Source organism: Lithobates pipiens, unplaced genomic scaffold (genome assembly GCF_037356315.1).
Source record: "Lithobates pipiens isolate NorthernLeopardFrog02 unplaced genomic scaffold, aLitPip1_a1.2 Scaffold_4, whole genome shotgun sequence".
Lineage (NCBI taxonomy): Eukaryota > Metazoa > Chordata > Amphibia > Anura > Ranidae > Lithobates > Lithobates pipiens.
Window position 1 is genome coordinate 95,532 of NW_027507852.1, and position 15,620 is coordinate 111,151.

The following is a 15,620-nucleotide window of genomic DNA, read 5'->3' on the forward strand; positions in this document are numbered from 1 at the left end:
ACAGGTTCTTCTCAGACTAAGGCAAAACTGACTCTATTCTAAAGCCGAGAAATGTGAGTTTGAGCGCCAGACCATTCACTTTCTCGGCCTGGTGATATCGATTGAGGGTGTAGCAATGGAGCCTCAGAAGGTTTCAGCCATTTTGTCCTGGCCACCTTCAACCGACAAGAAAGGGGTACAACGTTTCGTTGGTTTCTCTCATTTTTATAGAAAATTTATCAAGAACTTCTCCAGTATTATAGCGCCTATCACAAAACTCACAAGGAAACAAAGTTGGTTTCAATGGACTGCTGCAGCTCAAGCTGTGGTTGATAAGCTTAAAGAACTGTTTACATCCGCCCCAATATTAAAACATCCTTACCCTGCCTTGCCTTTATATGCTGTAAGTAGATGCATCAGAAAATGCTGTAGGAGCCATTCTGTCCCAACGCCAAGGCCCTAAGTCCTTAATGCATCCTGTAGCCTTCTTTTCCAGAAAACTAGGTGTGTCGAAAAGGAACTATGATGTGGGGGATCGGGAACTTCTGGCAATAAAATCAGCCTTAGAAGAATGGTGGTACCTTCTGGAGGGGGCAGCACACCCAATACTGATCTTCACAGATCATAAAAATTTAGAGTATCTCAGAACGGCCAAACGCCTCAGACCCAGACAAGCGAGATGGGCTCTTTTCTTTTCTCATTTTAATTTTCATATAACTTACCGACCAGGATCCAAAAACAGTAAACCTGATGCGTTATCCCGTATGTTCACAGAGACTGAAGTTTCATCTCCTCCAGACACTATCCTCAAGCTGGGAATTTCTTGCTAACCCAACCTAGTTTCTTGTCACAGGTTCATCAGTCCCTCCGGGTACAAACCTCCAAGAGAAGGATGGACTCTTCTGGCAGGGAAATAAACTTTTTGTCCCTCAAGATCTCCGCACTTTCGTCCTAGAGGTCTGTCATGACTATCCCCTGGTAGGTCACTTTGGGGGTCACAAGACTATGAACCTAGTTCAAAGATACTTCTGGTGGCCAAATCTTGCAAAGAACTGTAGGGATTATGTTAACTCTTGTCCAACCTGCCTCAGAAATAAGAATAGCAAGAATAAAGCATGGGGACTGTTGAGACCACTACCTATTCCTGAAAGATCATGGGATAAAATCGCAATGGATTTTATTGTTGAACTCCCTCCCTCTGAAGGGTTCTCTTCTATCTTTGTAGTGGTGGATTGTTTTTCTAAAATGGCACACTTCCTTCCCATGAAAGGAACTCCATCTGCAACTGAGACAGCCAGAATATTTATTAAAGAAGTCGTTAGGCACCATGGAATTCCCAGTGATATTGTTTATGACCGTGGAGTTCAATTCACTTCGAAATTCTGGAAATCGTTGTGTGAAGCACTAGGCATTAAACTTAATTTTTCCTCAGCCTATCATCCCCAGACCAACGGGCAGATGGAACGTTCTAACCAAACATTGGAGCAGTACTTACGTTGTTTCACTTCCTTTTCCCAGGAGGATTGGGCCTCATTGCTACTTCTGGCAGAATTTGCATTTAATAATTCTACTCATTCTGAAAAAAATCAATCACCATTCTTTTCTAATTATGGTTTTCATCCTTCTTTTCTGCCAACATTCATTCTGGATTCTCCTGTACCAGCTGTCTAGCCACTTCAGCTCCGGACCAATAAATACCTTAAGGACCAGAGGTCTTTTTGCAATTTCGCACTGCGCTGCTTTAACTGGTAATTGCACGGTCATGCAATATTGCACCCAAACGAAATTTGCGTCCTTTTCTTCCCACAAATAGAGCTTTCTTTTGATGGTATTTGATTGCCTCTGCGATTTTTTTTTTTGCGATATAAATGGAAAAAGAGCGAAAATTTTAAAAAAAAAAGATATTTTCTTCTTTTTGTTATAAGAAAAATCGAATAAACTAAATTTTAGTCATACATTGAGGGCAAAATTTATTCAGCCACATGTCTTTAGTAAAAAAAATGTCAATAAGCATATATTTTTTGGTTTGCGCAAAAGTTATAGCGTCTACAAACTAGAGTACATTTTCTGGAATTTACACAGCTTTTAATTTATGACTGCCGATGTGGTGCTAAAATGGCAGGGCAGTACAAATCCCCCCCAAATGACCCCATTTTGGAAAGTAGACACCCCAAGGAAATTGCTGATGGGTATGTTGAGCCCATTGAATATTTATTTTTTTTGTCCTAAGGGATTGAATAATGACAAAAAAAAAAAAAAATATTTTTTTTTACAAAAAGTTGTCACTAAATGATATATTGCTCACACATGCCATGGTTATATGTGGAATTGCACCCCAAAATATATTCCGCTACTTCTCCCGAGTATGGGGATACCACATGTGTGGGACTTTTTGGGAGTCTAGTCGCGCACGGCACCCCGAAAACCAATCACCACCTTCAAGATTTCTAAGGGTGCAAATTTTTGATTTAACTCCTCACTACCTATCACAGTTTCGAAGGCCATAAAATGCCAAAATAGCACAAAACCCCCCAAAATGACCCCATTTTGGAAAGTAGACACCCCAAGCTATTTACTGAGAGGCATGTTGAGTCCATGGAATATTTTATATTTTGCCACAAGTTGCGGGAATATTACAAACTTTTTTTTTTTGCACCAAGTTGTCACTAAATGATATATTGCTCACACATGCTATGGGCATATGTGAAATGACACCCCAAAATACATTCTGCTGCTTCTCCTGAGTACGGGGATACCACATGTGTGGGACTTTTTGGGAGTCTAGTCGCGCACGGCACCCCGAAAACCAATCACCACCTTCAGGATTTCTAAGGGTGCAAATTTTTGATTTAACTCCTCACTACCTATCACAGTTTCGAAGTCCATAAAATGCCAAAATAGCACAAAACCCCCCCAAATGACCCCATTTTGGAAAGTAGACACCCCAAGCTATTTACTGAGAGGCATGTTGAGTCCATGGAATATTTTATATTTTGCCAAAAGTTGCGGGAATATTACAAACTTTTTTTTTTTTTGCACAAAGTTGTCACTAAATGATATATTGCTCACACATGCTATGGGCAGAAGTCAAATTACACCCCAAAATAAATTCTGCTGCTTCTCCCGAGTACGGGGATACCACATGTGGGGGACTTTTTGGGAGCCTAGCCACGTACGGGACCCCGAAAACCAAGCACTGCCTTCCGGATTTGAATATAAAATGCTACCAAAAAACCTGTTAGCGATGGCAGGGATCAGGCCTGACTCTGCGATCGCTGCAGTTATGTGTTTAGTGTTTTGTAAGTGACAGTGATCGATCGATACTGCACTTGGGTGGGCTGGGCAGAGGGGCAAAACGCAGGTGCCAGCAGGTATTTGGGCTGATCCCGCTAACAATGCGTTTTTTTGGAACCCTAAACTGCTGGGGACGCTAGTATAGATCTGATCAGATCAGATATTGATCTGTTCAGATTCTATACCACTACGGGAGGTGTATGCTTTGCGTGTGGGTGTTAGCGGTACTGGCACTAACCTAGCGCTGCCTGGGGCGACGCAGACCCTGACCCTAAAACCTAATTGATATCACCCGCCGGGTGATCAGGGGGTTAAACCTTTATTGGGTAATAAATGGTGGGTGCCCTGATGCTATAAAAAACAAACTAACCAGAGTCACCCGTAACACTTATACGGTGATCAGTGGTGAAAGGGTTAACTAGGAGCAATCAGGGGGTTCAAATTTTTATTAGGTAGTATATGGGGGTCCCTGGCGCTATATAAAAACCTGACGGGGAACCTAAATAACTAACTGGCTAACCAGCGTCACCAGTGACACTTATACTGTGATCGCTGGTGAAAGGGGGTGAAAGGGTTAACTAGCAGCAATCAGGGGGTTAAAACCATTATTGGGTAGTATATCGGGGTACCTAGCGCTATAAAAACCTGGCGGTGAACCTAAAAAAATAACTAGCTACCTAGCGACACTAGCGACACTGATGCAGCGTTCAGAAAAATTATCGCTTAGTGACACTGGCAAAAGGGGGTGAAAGGGTTAACTAGCGGAAATCAGGGGGTTAAAACCATTATTGGGTAGTATATCGGGGTACCTAGCGCTATAAAAACCTGGCGGTGAACCTAAAAAAATAACTAGCTACCTAGCGACTGTAGCGACACTAATGCAGCGATCAGAAAAACGATCGCTTAGTGACACTGGCAAAAGGGGGTGAAAGGGTTAACTAGCGGCAATCAGGGGGTTAAACCCATTATTGGGTAGTATATCGGGGTACCTAGCGATATAAAAACCTGGCGGTGAACCTAAAAAAATAACTAGCTACCTAGCGACACATGCAGCGATCAGAAAAATGATCGCTTAGTGACACTGGCAAAAGGGGGTGAAAGGGTTAACTCTAGGGGCAATCAGGGGGTTAAATCTTTATTGGGGGGTGATAGGGGGCTACCCTGGACCTAACACTAACTGTCCTGACAGTTTTTACTGTCACAACTGACACTGAATGCATTGATCAGTAAAGAAATGATCAATGCAATCAGTGACACTGTGACTGGGGGGGGAGGGGGGGCGGGGGGGGATCGGGGGGCGATCGGGGGGGGGGATCAGGGGGGGGTTTGTGTGCCTGTGTGTACCTACATGTCAGTGTAGTGTTGGTGCACACTTACTTTTACTCTTCTCCTCGTAGTCCGGTCAAAAAGACCGCCCCGAGGAGAATGACATCACTTCCTCCTTCCTGTGTAAACAATACACAGGGGAGGAAGCTTCTCATTGGCCAGGAGCGATCCAGAGGGGGTGGCCGAAAACCAACGGCCATCCCCTCATCACGGAGCGCTCCTGGACCGAATCGGACCGCCGTAACCAGCGGGAGGGGGTCCGATCGGACCCCCCACCCGCTGGAAGGCAATCACGTAGATGTACGTGATTGTGCCTGCCTGTGCCATTGTGCTGACGTACATTGGCAATACGGCGGTCCTCAAGTGGCTAGGATAGGCAGAATTTCTTTGTTACCAACAATCAGGTACTTAAGAAAACCATTTCCAAGGCACAGGAGGACAATAAAAGATGACCATCTTAATATAGGTATTTATGGGTAAATATATAGGTTTTTGGATTTTCATTTTTCCTGTGAAAGCTGTATTTTGTGGCCTCCCTCAGTGCTTCTAAGCATTAAAGGGTGTTTTTTTATACTCCAAGAAATAGGGTGGGAGTGGGTGTTTGTCTCTCTTTTTTTATGTAGTGTCTGTTTGGTTTATTTGGTTTTGTTTGGATAATTTGTATTGTTTTAATGTTTGCATATAAAAATAAAAAGAATCTGATTAAAAAAGAATCATAGCTACCTGTCTTGTTATGCTCCTCCCTACCGATCCACCTTTTACTCCCAAGCCAAGCGTATGGAATGGCCTCAGGATGTTGAGCAGTGGGCACTTGAGCCCCAGAAGTTTGGGCTCACCACCACGTCCCTGCGCCACCCCCTGATTCCAGTTATCCTGAAACTGCACATCTTTAATAACTTAAAGTGTTTGTTACATGCGTTACATTATGTGCCTCCGTCATCCACAGCTCTCCTCTCTGCTCTCCCCCTGTCCTCTTCCCCTTCCCTCCCTGCCTGTCAGCTCTTACAAGTGCCCGCCCCTCCCCTCCCACTTCTAAAATGACTCTTACATTTTCACACACATTTCTCTGTTTGCTAATGATAAGTGTCCCAGTGTGTGTGTTTTATAAATAAAGTGATGTTCTATACCTGATTTTAGAGCGCCGTTCAACACACACATGACCAACAGCCTCTATCCTCCTCTTCTCCTTCCCTCCCGACTGACATCAGTGGGGGGGGGGGGATTCTCTGCCCCTTCTGCTGTAGCTGTCAGATCGGCAGAGGGGAGAGATGGCCAGTCACATGAGCGCCAAGCTCAAATCGGGTATAGAGCGGCACTTTATGTATAAAGCACACACACTGGAACAGTTGTCATTAGCAAACAGAGACGTTTGTTTAAAGAGAGCGGAGTGGCTTAATAACATTTTAAGTTAGTCAATAAAGTGCATCTCTTAAACTCACTTAAAATCACTTAACCATTGGCTAATACAATATTCTACTACTGGCATAATCAGAGAATTCCAGTGCATTTTCAATGTAAATTTAATTTAAAAAATGTTTAAAGCTGAATACATTTAGATCACCTACCTTCCCTAATCCCGTGAATGGACAATGAAGAGGCAGCACACTGATAAGTTATCAACTCTGCTCACTTCTCACTTCAGAGTGTTCTCTCCTTCTGTCAGCATGTGTATTATCAACACATAAGTTTGTAATGACTATATAACTGCAAAAATACCTGCATGAGGTCCAGATTTAAAGTGTTTGTGAAGGTATCTTTTTTTTTTTAACAAACATGGTATGCTTACCTGCTCTGTGCAATGATTTGCAAACAGCAGCCCTTATCCTGCTCTTCTCAAGTACCCCGCTGGAACTTCTGGCTCCCCCTCTGCTGAGTGTGCCATAGCAAGTTGCTCCCAAGCCGTGCTTTGTGTGTCAAGTCAAACAGTGCTGCTCAGCCCCACCCCCTGCTCCCTCCTCACTGCCTGTGATTTACAGCAGCTGGAACCAATGGCTCTGACTGCTACCTCTGAGCCAGTAAGGAGGGAGAGAGAGAGCAGCGATGTGACAGAGATATAAGGTTCAAGTAAGTATGGGGGGGCTGCACACAGAAGGTTTTTTTACATTAGCACAGGATAGCATACATTAACCACTTAATAACCGCCCTATAGCCGAATGACGGCTACAGGGCGGTTTCTTAACTCTGGGAGGCCGTCATATGACGTCCTCCCAGAATTCCGCTCTCGCGCGCCCCCTGGGGCGTGCACTCGAGAGCATCCGTGACCGCCGGGTCCTGTGCTCATAGCGGCCGTTTAACACGTGATCGCTCCGTCAAATGACGGAGTGATCACTTGTAAACAAACCGGCGTCATGTTATGACGCCGGTTCCTCCCTCCCCCTCTCTGTACCGATCGGAACAGCGGAGGGGGAAGAGATCGGTGTCAGCAGTGATGTGGGCTGCATCTGCAGTGCCCACATCGCTGCTCACCGAAAATTAACCCCTCAATTCCCTGCAAATACTCTGCAATACCCTGCCATTACTCTGCATTACTCTGCAATACCCTGCAATACTCTGCATTACTCTGCAATACTCTGCATTACTCTGCATTACTCTGCAATACCCTGCAATACTCTGCAATACCCTGCATTACTCTGCAATACCCTGCAATACTCTGCATTACTCTGCATTACTCTGCAATACTCTGCATTACTCTGCAATACCCTGCATTACTCTGCAATACCCTGCAATACTCTGCATTACCCTGTAATACTCTGCATTACCCTGCAATACTCTGCATTACTCTGCATTACTCTGCAATACCCTGCATTACTCTGCATTACTCTGCAATACTCTGCAATACTCTGTATTACTCTGCAATACTCTGCATTACTCTGCATTACACTGCAATACTCTGCATTACACTGCAATACTTTGCAATACTCTGCAATACTCTGCAATTCTCTGCATTACTCTGCACTACTCTGCAATACTCTGCAATACCCTGCATTACTCTGCAATACCCTGCGATACTCTGCAATACTCTGCAATACCTTTACTGTGTTTTTTTTTTTTAAGCACAAAACTGTTTTTTTTCCAAAAAAAAGCATTCGAAAAATTGCTGCGCAAATACCGTGCGACATAAAAAGTTGCAACGACCACCATTGTATTCTCCAGGGTGTTTGCTAAAAAAACATATATAATGTTTTGGGATTCTATGTAATTTTCTAGCAAATAAATGATGATTTTTACATGTAGGAGAGAAATGTCAGACTTGTCCTGGGTGCTCCAGAACGCCTGATGGCGCTCCATGCATGTTGGGCCTCTGTATGTGGCCACACTGTGTAAAAGTCTCACACATGTGGTATCACCGTACTCGGGAGTAATAGCAGAATGTGTTTTGGGGTGTAATTTGTGGTATGCATATGCTGTGTGAGAAATAAACTGATAATATGACAATTTTGTGAAAAAAAAAAGTAAAAAAAATCTTGATTTTGCAAAGAATTGTGGGAAAAAATGACAACTTCAAAAAACTCATCATGCCTCTTACTAAATACATTGGAATGTCTTCTTTCCAAAAAGGTGTCATTTGGAGGGTATTTGTACTTTTCTGGCATGTTAGGGTCTCAAGAATTGAAATAGGCCGTCAGTACTTCAGGTGTGATCAATTTTCAGATATTGGCACCATAGCTTGTGAACTCTATAACTTTCACAAAGACCAAATAATATCCACCAATTTGTACTTATTTTTACCAAAGATATGTAGTGGTATAAATTTTGGCCAAAATTTCTGAAGAAAAAATTACTAATCTGCTAAATTTTATAACAGAAACAAAGAAAAATTAATTTTTTTACAGAATTTTCTGTATTTTTTCTTTTATAGCACAAAAAATAAAAAAACCAGCGGTGATTAAATACCCCCAAGAGAAAGCTCCATTTGTGTGAAAAAAGGACAAAAATTTCATAGAGGTCCAGTGTTGCATGACTGAGTAATTGTCATTCAAAATGTGAGAGCACCGAAAGCTGAAAATTGGTCTGGTTATTAAGGGTGTTTAAGTGCCCAGTGGTCAAGTAGTTAAGGTCAACAAAAAAAACTTCTGCCTTTAGAACCACTAATGATTATATTTGACACAGAAACTGTACTGTTAGCAACTATTAAAACAGATGTCCTCTTAGAATTTCCTTCAAACCTACTTTGACGTCTTTATTTCTTAGACTGTAGACTATTGGGTTCAGAAGTGGGGTGAGAAGTGTATAGAAAATAGCTATAAAACTATCCCCTGATGATCCAGAATAGGGTCTCAAGTATATAAATACACAAGGAACATAAAATAGCATTACTGCAGTTAAATGTGAGGCACATGTTGAGAATGTTTTCATCCTTGCATTCACGGTCTTGATTTTCATAATAGCAGCAAGAATATGTACATAAGATGTTAGGATTATTATGAAACAGAGCAGGGCAACAGCTCCAATGTTGGCTAGAGTTACGGTTTTGTTGATGGTAGTATCAGTACAGGCCAGCTTTAATATAGGGATAATATCACAGAAGAAATAGTCTATTGTGTTGGGACCACAATAGGGCAGAAGAAAAGTTAAAAGTGTGTGAGTCATGGAATGTAGAGACCCTGTTGTCCAGCACCCACAGGCAAGACTTATACAAATTTTCCAGCTCATCAACCTGCTATAATGTAGGGGCTGACATATGGCCACATAGCGATCATAGGCCATGACGGTGTACAGAAAGCACTCACAGCTTGCCAAGAAATGGAAGAAATATAACTGACATACACATTCATTGAAAGGAATAGTCTTCCAAGATAGGAAGTTACTCAATAATTTTGGCAAGGTAACTGAGGAAAGGCAGATATCCAGAAAGGAAAGATTTGTCAAGAAGAAGTACATGGACTTATGAAGAGCATGTGTCCCTTGAACTGCTATGATTAGCATACTGTTCCCCGCAATTGTAAATATGTACATCAAAAAGAAAATTAAAATTAAGAAAAAGTGAAGATCCTCTGTGTGTGGGATTCCTCTTAGTATAAACTCTTTTATCACTAGTGAGCTGTTTCTATCCATGATTATAGATCCAAACATGTCAACTGTAAACCTGTAACTGGCCTGGTATCCAAGACCTGAACCAAAATCATGCTAATGACTAGCCTATTTCTGTATATGTAAGCATTTGTGCATATGGAAACATTAACAGACAGATGCAGTGTATGAAGTAAATACTCATCCTTAAAAATCCTACATGAGTGGAGATAAATATTTATTACTTTAATCCAACTATGCTCTTGGGTATCATACATGTTTCCCTAAGTAAAAGGAATAATAAGTGTTACATAGGGGAATCAAATGCATTTCCCGTGTGTAAGGGAAACAAATGCAGTTCAATTACATTCAGAGGGTAAATATGGTAGCAAATTAAATAATTAATAAAAGGTTTTTTTCTTTAACGCCTTATGATTAAAGGAGGTCATTGATTAAAGGATCAGTCAGTATGTTTCAGATATTTTGACACTAACTCAATAACTTATTTTCCTTCCTACTTTTTTTATAATGGGCTGACAAATGGACAAAACTGTAAACAAAAGAAATGTAGTTATTCTTTTTTTTTTAAAATAAACTTTCATTAACTTAATGATTTTTAATTTTTAAACACTCCACAATCTTCTTTAAATGTGTGTGTATGTGTGTGTGTGGAAATGAGTGCCCAGGGATTGGGGCCACTCTGTGCAAAATGAGCTGCACAGTGGAGGTAAGTATGATATGTTTGCCATTAAAAAAATAGCGCTCTGTTTGCACTTCTGCATTGCAGTGCAACAATGGTCTTGCATATTTTTTGAAGTGGTTCGGTGCATTTTAGCAAGTTAATGGGGATGCTCACTAATGCATGTTACATGTGTTGCCATTGAGGTGCATCTGTTGCGCTGCCCTCTGACCTCATGCAATGTGGTGTAAAAAAGGTTTGGTTGTAGTTTAGTGTCAAGACCAAACATGTCTCTCTTTCAATCAATGTGGAGGCCCTTATACATGACGTGCAGAGAAGGTCCCAGCTCTTTTATCTGTCCCACAGATATTACCGCAATATCAAGCTGAGGAGAAGAGCATGGGATGCAATTGGGAGCATCTTCTAATTACTTTCAACTGCTTCTTTAAAATCTTTAATTGTGAATTTATGCAATATTGCCCTGTTGTACAACTTTTACAACTTTTACATGTTAGCATTGTGTGATTAAAGTGGACCTCCAGGACAAACATTTTTTTCTTTTAGGGATAGTATAAGGAAAGCTTCAAAACCCTCCATGTTTTTTTTTTTTTTTTTTGTTGCTGTCTGTGTCCACATACCACATTTCTCCTGCTGCATATGTCAACGCCTTCCAGGCGCATATTGAGGTGCACCTGCACTGAAAGTGAAGCATTCCAGTGTGAGGTGACTAGTCGGGTCAATTTTCAAATGCTTCCACCAAACCTCCTGCTCAGTTGGTAGGCCCTCTGCCTGTAGTGCCTATTTTGGTAGAAGGAATTTATACAAGAGCCATTCTTGATTCAGGTGCTCAGGTTACCTTGTTGACCAGAGACTTTTTATGAGAGGTATTTGTCATACATACCCCTACGGAGGATTACCCTTGTGATGGATATCTACAGATCAAGTTGTCATGTGATGCACTGACGCGCAACGGCAATAAGGGATAGGATTATACAAAGTGAGTTCAAAGGGGAAAATCGGAGAGACCCATGTACATTCAAGGGAACGTATACATGTGGGGGCTGCACCCTTTGTCAATATCTGCAGGTGGGACCCATGTGTATACTGCCTAATGGAAAATCTTTGAAAGCAACACACTTCACCAATTGTAAGACGAAAGGGGTGATATATCTACTCTCATGTGAGTGTAACTGTTTTTATATAGGAAAAACCAAATTGGAATTGCGATCACGGATATCCAAATATATATAGAGCATGAAAAAAGCCATTCCTGATCTACCCCTGGGAAGGCATGTCATCTCCTTACATGGAGGTATCTTTCCCAGGGTTAGATTTATGGTCTTGGATAGAATTCACCCCAACAAAAGAGGGGGGGATTGGAATAAGGTCCTACTGCAAAGAGAATTAAAATGGATCTTCCAATTACAAGCTACAACCTTCCCTTGCCTGAATGAGACAGTAAATTATAGATCTTTTTTGGAAGGCTTTGTATCAGGGGGTATGGAGAAGTAGATATGTGAATATGCAACAGCTCCCCCCTTTTTTTTTGGCTTCCACCTGTGTGTTTATTTCCCCTTGATGAGAGGAGCCCTTCCTTTGGTGTGTAGATTATAGGGGTCTGCTTTGGGTGGGATCCCGGCACGCATAGGCCACTATGGATGGGAGGATGCTGTTTTGATTGATTTTTTTCAATCGGCATGTACTGTCTTGTCCTCGTGGCCTTTCTTTTCCTAGTCATGTTCATTTTTTGAACAGTGGGGGGTGGGTGTCATATCACCTTATCCTCCCGTTTTTCCTGTTGTTTCTTTCACATCCGTCCTTTTGACATCTCGGGTGGACGCACAGTCAGATACACTGACACATCTGGGTTGCTGGTGATGTGCTTTCTGGGGGATGTAGTCTATCCGACGCTGTTTGTTTCCATCTATTGGTTGTATATGAATGGTCTGTGCATGCGTGTCAGTGGGAACGTGACGCATGATGTCACTCCTCCCACGGCGCCATCTTGGATGTGGGTAGGGGGCGACGCCATGCGCCGCGCACTTGGGGGACCGCCTAGAGGTGTTGGAGGTGATACAGGTGATTGATACCATCTTCACCTGCAAGGGGAGGTAAAAAGGCGGGGTTGTGGGATATATTAAAGAGTTACGAGTGGTCTGTGCTCAGTCCGCAATGGTCAGTGAGGAGGCTCCTTTCCAGGGACACAGTTGAAGGTAACAAATTTATTTTTTATGCCGCTCTCTGTGCTTCTCTGCTTGGTAATGAATGGGGACTAATGTATGTAATGTCCCTTCTTTAGGTTGGACTTGGTCTGTATGCCCCATGTGAAATCTTCCATACAGTGCTACAGATGGAAGATGCTTTTTGATTATTAGGCGCTGCGGCGGTTTTGAAAGTTTTATATTATTTGAGTAGGCGAACAAACTACCCTCTGCATTGAAGTTTGCGAACAATAATTTTGGAAATCTCCCTCTAAACGACATGCTTCGAGCATGATGACTTCACTCGGTTTTGGACATATGAGATTATTTTAAAAGACGCTTCTGTCACAGGATCAGCCAAAAGGTAGTTTGATATAATTGGTTTATTGTATTGTTATTATATATTTTTCTACATATATTCTTTTTTTAGGGCTGTCCTTTTTTAGGATAACAATGGGAAGTATATAACTCTCCATACATATAAGTTGTTGAAACAAAGTAATCTTAGTATTTAATTATTTAAATAAAGGCATGTGTAATTCCATGCATCCATTCCACTCTCGTGTCTCCTCCCCCACAGTTAACCTACCACCGCGGTCCCGGTTTCCATCCAGAGAGGTGACCCCCTTGGGCCCATATCTGTGTCTTGGGGTGAAGAACGTAGAGATGGTGCGTGCTCCCCCCCCTTTTTTTTCCTTCTCTCTTTCATTGAAGAAATGTGTGCATATATATATATATATATATATATATATTTTTTTTTTTTTTTTTTTTTTTCTTATGTTTTGTAAATTCTTCTTCCTTTTTTCAAAGTAAATGTGCAAAAATGAATTATCCCTGAAGAAGGAGCTTAAGACTCTGAAGACAATGTAATGCGTAGGCTACATTGGACGCACAATATTTATTTTGTTCAATTGTTTTACATCTTCGGAATGTGCATATGTACAATAATACAATGTGATAAGAGTACGCCTTTGGAAAAATAAGTATAAAACATGTATATGGTTTTATGAACATGACTATATGAAGGAATCAATGTCCTTTTTTTTTTTCTTTTGTAATATGTAAATTAATGTATTTTCTTCTTTTTTCTTTTGGTTCAATAAAAGTATTTTATATATTCTTAAAAAATTATCGTAGGTGTTACAGTTTATGCCTAAAAAGTCCCGCCTTTCCCAAGGGGAAAACTTCCATATTGTTCTATTCTGGGATGTTGGCTATCAACAAGCGGATTTTAACACATACCTCGTAAATTTTTGATTTCCATGTGATGCACTGAGGACTGGGAAGCCTCAAAACTTTTAGTCACTGCCCATCGTGTGCCCTTGGCTGCTGGGGTCTACAGGAAGTTCATTGGTCATTAGAACCAACACAGATCTGGTAACACAGTTGTTAGTCCCTGTTGTCCATAGATGTGATCCCTCATCTTCTCTGTCAGCAGAAAAGTGAGACGTGTCTCCGTTCTGTACACTAGGTGAAGGAGGAGCCACAGCAGAAGCAAAAGAAACTGATCTGCAGGAAGCAGAAACAGTTAAACAGGAAGATTGGGCTAGTGAGCCTACTAGGCCTGAACTAGGGGCACAGAAAGGGCAAAGACTTATGCACCATCTCAAGAGATTGACCTGTGATGTGTTGGATTAGAGCTCAGAATAAGTCATACTCATCCCTAAAGAGACTCACTCCTGACCTGTTCACCACAGATTTGGGGAAGGGTGACCCTGTCTCACCCCTTAGCACAACTGGCAGGGCCAGCCAAGTAGAGGTGGCCTGTGGACAGGACAACTCCCCATCATATGACAATTGGTGGGAGGTTTCTCTGTAAATCCTGTGTCATAAAATGAGTTTGTTGAGTCATGTAATGTTAACAGTTGTTTGTTGTTATGCTAACCTGCTTTTTTCTGCGTGTATTCTACAAGCATGTATCAGGTTAAGGACTGTTACTTCCTTTGGTGGGGGGAGTGTGTAGCAAGTGTCTCATTTCTCCACTACTGGGTCACAGTAGTGGATCCATGATCCAGTCATTGGCCCCTGCTGCTGTCAATCAAACACTGTGATGAGGGAGTGGGGTCGGGGCCCTGCCCTGGTGTCTGTTTCTAAGGACGCAGGCAACGGGGCTTGGGAGTGAGACCGCATGAGTACTCCCACAGGAAGAAGCTTCCTATGAGTGCACTGGATGAAGAGGAGGAGCCAGAGAAGGGGGGGATCAGTGCTAAACCATTGCACAGAGCAAGTAAGTATGACATGTTAATTATTTTAGTAAAAAAAAATGCACCTACAATGGGCAGTATCAGAACTGGACCATGGAGTAATGGAAGAATGTGGCCTAGTCTGATGAATTATGCAGTCTTTTATATCATGTGGACGGCCGGGTGCGTATAAATGGCTTATCTGGAGAAGAGATGGCACCAGGATGCAGTATGGGAAGAAAGCAAGCTGGCGGAGGCAGTGTGATGTGTTTTGGACAATGTTATGCTGGGAAACCTGGGTCCTACCTTAATGTTGCTGTTACTTTGATACGTACCACCAGCCTAAACATTGTTGCTGACCAAGTACATCAATTCATGGAAGTGGTATTGTTAGGAAAGACAGGTCCACAGTACCTGTAGAGGTTATCATTGGCACAGCGGCATGTGCACATGCACACCAGCGTATTGGCGCATCGGCGTACGCACATGCGTACTCATGCTTCGGCTATTTAAACTAAGCTCTTGCATAGACTCATTGCTGTTTAGTCTGCAGCTTCTGTGTGTTCTGACCTGTTACCTGTGCTGACCTCTGATCTTGATCCGGCTTGTTCTCACAAATGCTTTCTGCTTGATACCCCAACTCTGGCTTGTTTTGGACTCCTCTTCTGCCTGCTGCTCTATCTACCTGAACATTACTGACACGGCTTGCCTGACCCTGCACCTGCTCATCCAGCCTGTCATGGCTCTGCTCTGCAATCCACATCTAGATCCTGCTATAACTGCAATCCCAGCCTGCCTCGGCCCTGGTCTGCCTAACCACCACCTACCTGCCTGCTGCACATCTATCCATGGACTACCAGCCATACAGACTACAGGACAGATCTCAGGCACTCCTGCGCCACTGTGCTTCTGTGGCTGCTGTCTCACCTTCAGTAACCTACAAGCCAG

General features: G+C 42.3%; 1 protein-coding gene and 1 long non-coding RNA gene across 2 annotated transcripts in view; one reads left to right on the forward strand and one right to left on the reverse strand.

Annotated features, from left to right (window-relative positions):
* The window catches only part of LOC143956668 (uncharacterized), a 79,965-nt gene that overhangs the window by 31,544 nt on the left and 32,801 nt on the right, over positions 1-15,620 (forward strand). The gene's annotated exons all lie outside the window — the stretch shown is intronic.
* Positions 8,628-9,802, reverse strand: LOC143956652 (olfactory receptor 10G2-like). Its single transcript, XM_077466841.1, has one exon. The coding sequence runs from the start codon at positions 9,670-9,672 to the stop codon at positions 8,731-8,733; it is 942 nt and encodes a 313-aa protein (XP_077322967.1). The 5' UTR covers positions 9,673-9,802; the 3' UTR covers positions 8,628-8,730.

Excerpts from the sequence above, each read along its gene's own strand:
- LOC143956652 (XM_077466841.1), bottom strand. The coding sequence starts at position 9,672 with ATGTTTGGATCTATAATCATGGATAGAAACAGCTCACTAGTGATAAAA.